This window comes from Caretta caretta, chromosome 7 (genome assembly GCF_965140235.1).
Source record: "Caretta caretta isolate rCarCar2 chromosome 7, rCarCar1.hap1, whole genome shotgun sequence".
Classification (NCBI taxonomy): Eukaryota; Metazoa; Chordata; order Testudines; family Cheloniidae; genus Caretta; species Caretta caretta.
This window is the reverse complement of record NC_134212.1, coordinates 59,450,925-59,456,924: the sequence shown is the minus strand read 5'-3', so window position 1 is coordinate 59,456,924 and position 6,000 is coordinate 59,450,925. Positions and strand designations below refer to the sequence as shown.

Genomic DNA, 6,000 nt, shown 5'->3' with positions numbered 1-6,000 from the left:
CCCAGTGCTGGGGTCTTTCCAGGCGCCACCAATGTTCAGGGCCCTTCTGCACAGGGCCTGTGTTCGGGATGAGCTAAGCCCCTGTGATAGGGGGCCTGGCCTGGCTAGGTCCCAGGAGGCTCCCAAGCCTGGGGCGGCACACCATGTGGATGCTGGGGGCTCAGACACAGATGCTACAGCAAGATAGCTGCAACAGGAGAAGCAGGAGAGATCTTCTCCTTCTCTCTCCTTTTCAACTTGCATTTGATTCCTCCTCTCCCTCCGTTTCTCTCAGCAGCAGCCAGTGAGGAAGCGGGTCAGCATTAAATGTTTACCTGGGAGATTCCGGTCCCCAGCCCCTGGCACCCTCTTCCTGAACCCCTCGGGGTGCAGCCCAGGACCAAGCAGCACAGGATGGGTGGAAACCAACCTCTTAGCAATAATGAGGCGCAGGAGTGCCACCTCTGCCCCCTGCTGGATGGACTGTCAGCCCTGCTCGGCGGGAAGGGGCTCTGAAGAGATCATTCTCTGGACTCCAGGCTACACAGACTGACACTCCCCCCCCCCCGCACAGCACTGACATCTCTAATGCACGTGTATCATCTTCTCCTCTAGAAACCCTAGTACCAATCCACAAGCAAGACTGTTTCATAGGTCCCAGCTGGTTTCACATGTTAACGCCCTCCTGGCCTTCCAGGGGGCCACACTCCGAGCTCCTGTGCCTGGCTGCTGCTCCATCCACTTCAGTGGGTGAAATTTCCCCCCAAACAGTGACATAAAATCTAAACCCTGGCCAGGATCACTCTGGGAGCCCTGCAGTTGGAACCTCCCAGCATGAAGTGTGTCTGAGAGGTTCAATCTACATCCCAGCACGAGGTTTGCGTACCATCCTCTGGATCCAAGTTAAAAAAAAACACACACACAGACCACCATCAATTGAGTACACTGAGCAATTACCATCCTGTTAAACCACACAAATAAACAGCTGGATTTTATTTAACGCAAAAACCACTTTGTACAGAGGAAATTCATGTGCAGTTCAAATGCACGTGCCAACGAGGATCAGTTTTAAACACATTTTGATAGCATTTACCTGCTGTATTCTATACAGTGGCCCACAATTCAGAGCCCAGATCTGTTCCCATTGAAGAGTGGTAAAATTCCCATTGATTTCACTGGGAGCAGGATGGGACACTGAGACACAGCAGATAGAACATGCACACTGCATTATACCACTGGCAGTGATTCTCATTGGCAAATTCAGTGACGGGGGTTGTATATGCGGCAGGGGCAGGACTAGACCTTCATACCTTTTTACTTTAATAACAGGGCAGAGCTGTATCAGAGGATGTCAAATTCCTTTTCTGCTCCCAACTTGACCCTACAGGTTGGTGACTCTCTTGAGATTCGTTTCACTCCGCTCTTCCTTACAAATCTTGTGTACTCTGAAGGATAATTTTCATTCCATCCATAGACACCACACAGGGTTGGAGGAGACCAAGAGCTCCTTGTTGTTTCTTCCTACCCATCCACAGCCCAACTGAATATCCTCCCCCTCTCATCACCAACTAGGATCTTGGAGGAATTTCTTGGGAAAGAAAAGAAAAAGAAAAAAAAAAGATAGCATTCAATAACAAAAGGCAAAACTGGTGCTGCACGTTTGAGATGCTCTCTGGTTTGTGCAGCAATTGGGACAGAGAGCGCCCACCATTAAAGCCTGAATAACTCTCACGTAAACTAGATACAGGTCTAAGTTTCCAAAGGCTGGAGTTGGATTCAGAGCCAAACTTTCCCAGATTTCAACGGGGTTAGGATCCGAGGTTTGGTCTGGCCAATTATGGACATTGTGGCCAGTTGGGATTTGGATCTGAACTGCCAAGAGCTCGAAGATTCATTCATCTCCAATACAATGAAGCACAGCCCCCAATAAATCTGTTTAGCAGACAATTATAGGAATCAAGTTATTCTCTGACATCTCTAAATCCTGTACACACTCGGGAGCCCCAGAAGATTCAAAAGTGCAGGGGACAGATACACCCCGCTCCCAAAGTTCCTGCAATCTAATGATGCTGTTTACAGAAATCACTTGGCTGACCGCTGAAAAGCCACCACTTCTGGAGAGGAGCACAGCACCTGTTTACCAGTGCATAGCGACAGGACAGGACAGGAAATGAGGCTGAACCTCAGAGCCAACTGAAATGGCAGGAGGTAGTTAGTGAGGCAAATGCTAACTTGCTATGCTACTGGGAATCTGACTGGAGTCCAACAGCCTCTTCATTTTGGAGAATAAAATCACAAGATCTTTACAGAGCACTTCTGGTCTAAGCCTCACTTTCACATCTCCCCGAAGACAAGAGATGGCAACTCCAGTGGCCCCTAGCACTGTACTGGGCCGGCGGTTTCAACCCGATTCAGAGGTAGGAGTGGCAACTACGAACAGCTTCCTACAACAGCTGGTTCTTTCCTTGGCGGTCTCCCAGCTGAGTCCTGACCATGCTTAGCTTGGGAGAGCTGACAAGACCATATCACAGGATGGCTGCATCTTATTAGGACACGTGGATATTTTAAGAAATAATAAAAATAAGCGATAACTCAGGACAGACACTTGGAATCACTGGGGCTGCTACTGTGCCCTCTGCTGGACAAACGATACATTGCAATGGAAATTACTGTACCTGGTTACCGCAAGAGCCGTCACTGTGGGATTATTCTTAGCTGGTTTCCCAGTCAAGGTGACACTGATGTTCAACTCCCGGCAAAGAAGCAGATGTTGCCCCCACTTGTTACCTGCAGAATAAATATTTAGAAACTGCTTGTGGGGCAGGGGTGGGTGTGTGTGCGTGATTATTTACGGTCAGCAAGTTGTTAAGTTGAGAACAAATATATTTAATCTTGGCCTGTGCTGTTGCAGAATAGGCCCATCCCAATTTAATTTGCGGCGATGATAGTTACATGTGCTGACGTGCGGCTGTACCAATTGTGCGCTAAATTGGATTTGTGTATTATTGCTTTCTAAATTGCATGCCTAGTTCAGCAAAATTGTTCATCAGTGTTTACTGGCTCTATGCTTAATAAGATGCCCCAGAATACCTTGCTGCCAGGATATAATGCAGCCTATAATTGCCTACTAAAAATAAATTACATAAAGCCCGGTATCATCAACTTATCTAAATCCGCTCATAACAGAACCGATAATTAAATGTGCGTGTGCATATGCACACACGGACACACACACACGCCCCCAACAATGTAACTCAGTCATTGTTACTTCAGTCTTCTTAATCGCCACATTTTGACTTAAATTTTATTTCCTTTAATGGATAGAATGAGATGTGGGAATATTTAGGCCATCTAAAATCATTCTGAAGTCATTCGAAGAGTTTTGGGAAGCGTCTCGTTGCTGTAATTAAACATCACGACTGGCTAATAATTAATGATGCTGCTTGTGGGTGCACGTGTGAGAAAATGACAGATCCTCTTTCTAGATGCCTGGCTGGCTGGTTCTTGCTCACATGCTCAGGCTCTAAGTGATGGCTGGATTTGGGGTTGGGAAGGACTTTCCCCAGATCAGATTGGCAGGGATCTTGGATTTTTTTTCATTTCCCTCTGCAGCATGGCGTGAGGTTTGCCTGCTGGGATCCTCTGGGCATATCTCACCTAATCAATCCCCTGCCACTGCAGGGGCCACCACTACAGGCATTGCTACACCTCAGTCTCTCCCATCCTTTGTCTGCAGCCACAAGAGTTTTATCTCCTGAGGACTAAAATGATTCAGTCTAACTAAAGTCTCTGGGTTTAACATATGATGGCCCCGACAAGAACACCCTCTTGTGACAGCCCACGGCATGACAGGTACACCTGCCTCAGTTTTCCCTACCCAGTAACCCAAGGACTCTGTTGCCCCCTTGGGGCTAGTTTAGTACAAAACCATAGTGTAAACAGACCAAAGTCCATTTATCACCCCCTGTACATCCCAGGACAGCTCATCCTGACACACCTCAGCTTCCACTCTCTGATAGCTTCTACTCACTGGGACTCTATAAGTCTTCTTCTGTCCTTCTGCCAGGACAGGTATCCCAGCCCTTCCACTCTTCCTAACAGGACTTCCCCACCCCCCAGCCTCTCTGCTGGGAGATCATCTTTACCAGGGAAGTATCCCTCACTCCCCCTGTTCCCTGGGTTCAGCTCTCTGGTGTGGAGACATCATCAGGTAAACCCCTCCACTGCTCCCCTGCCTTCAGCCCTAGTTAGAAATCCAGCTTAGAGCAAGCAGGCACCTCCCACCTTCAGCCCTCTGGCCCCAACTCTCTGGTTTAAGATCAGACGGCACACCCCTCTTGCTGCTCTCCTTGCCTTCAGACTTCCCCCAGGAAACACATTCTGCTCTGAAAGCCCTTCCTGACTGACCAGGGCTTAAAGCCCAAAATGTGGCCATAGTTTGCATAAAGATACACCTATGTAATTAGATCTACCAACATAATTATATATATGTAATTAGACTGTGGAACTCATTGCCACAGGAAGTCAGTGAGGCCAAGAATTTACAAAGATTCAAAAATGGATTGGACATTAATATGGATACCAAATATCATACGTATCATAATTAGTTCCAATAAAATGTAGGAGGACTATTAAATCTCTTCCTTCAGGGCTTAAGTCAATTTCTGACTACTAGAAACCAGGCTGAGACTTAATTTGGGGGGCAGGTTATCTCACAACTGGCAAGTGAGGATTCTTACACTTTCCTCCACAGCACCTGGTACTGACCACTGTTGCAGATGGGATACTGAGCTAGCCGGACCCCTGGACTGATCCAATCTGCTAAATCCTATGGTCCTGTATAGGTGTTTATAAACCCTTCTACCTAAGTGAGTTAGGAGCCAAAGTCCCATTAATGGGACTTGTGCTTCTAAGTCACCAAGGTGCTTTTGAAAATTCCCCCCGCAATGTCTGATTACTGTAGAATATCTTAGTATTCAGATGACCAAGCTGTAAACCTAATCCTGGAAAAACAGGGAGTGCCTTCAGCACGAATGCCTTCCGCAATGAGAGTCACAAAAATAAATGTTATAAATTATACCTGGTCTCTCTCTTGCTCTCTCTCTGTCCCCCACACACGCATTTTAAAATACCCAGGGAAAATAACGGAGCCCTGCTTTAAAGATCCCTGGTAGGCGTTGGCGCCTGTATCTGCTAGGTCAGGAACGTTTAACTCCGATTACTTTTATTACCATGACAGTGTTGTAGCTTTCAACACATCGTAGGCCTCCGGCTTGCGGAGCTACCTTTAATAGCTTCGCCATCAGCTCAGCATAACCACTGGCTGTTCAGGAATACAGCTGGGGAAACATAAATAAACCCAGGCTCCAGGGGCCCCCTGCTGGCCTCACACTGCCTTGAAAAGCCTCCCGACTTCACTGTGGGTGGCAAAGGCAGTACCCTGAGCAGAGCCAGACTCTGTCCCTCCAGCCAGGTGTTGAGTTTGGCACGGCTCCTTCCTGGAATCAGGCCAGGGCACTTTATTACAGCCAACAGCACAGATGTTATGGTAAGATTCTCTGCAGTTCCTCAGGCCCTTTGGACACAATGGGGCTTTCAGCCAGTGTCCTCTTGTAAATAGTTTTGCAGTAGGATTGTTTATTAAGCACATTACGTTTATTGAGCCGGTAACCAGGGCTCACTTAGGGCCTGATCCTGCCACAGGTGAGTACTGAGCTCCCCTGGCTGCAGCATCAGCAGCTCCAGGCAGGATCTGCCCATTGCATTGTGTCTAAGTGCTGCCCCATATCTCCAAGGCAGGGCAGGCCTTCCCCCGGCTATGCACATTCCACGGTAATGCTGCACCATTCACAGAGCACAAGGCTCTCACAGCGCTGTCCACACACATGTGGGGGAATGGTCTCCCTGCCACCTCTGGGGTGGAACGTGTAGCCCAGGGGCCTCAAATACACGGCCCACAGGCTGCATCCTGCCCATGGGGTTGTTCCCTGTGGCCTGCCAAGCTCCCAAGTGGGAGCTTCG

The 6,000-nt window shown here is 48.3% G+C and overlaps 1 protein-coding gene across 1 annotated transcript in view; it reads right to left on the bottom strand.

Moving 5' to 3' along the window:
* Window positions 1-957: 957 nt before the first annotated feature.
* WDFY4 (WDFY family member 4) overlaps window positions 958-6,000 on the bottom strand; it is a 241,499-nt gene continuing 236,456 nt past the window's right edge. The window contains exons 62-63 of the mRNA XM_048858078.2: window positions 2,655-2,766; window positions 958-1,567 (exon numbers count right to left, since the gene is read on the bottom strand). Of these exons, the coding sequence (XP_048714035.2) occupies window positions 1,501-1,567; window positions 2,655-2,766 (179 nt within the window). The 3' untranslated portion in view covers window positions 958-1,500. The remainder of the gene's footprint in view (window positions 1,568-2,654; window positions 2,767-6,000) is intronic.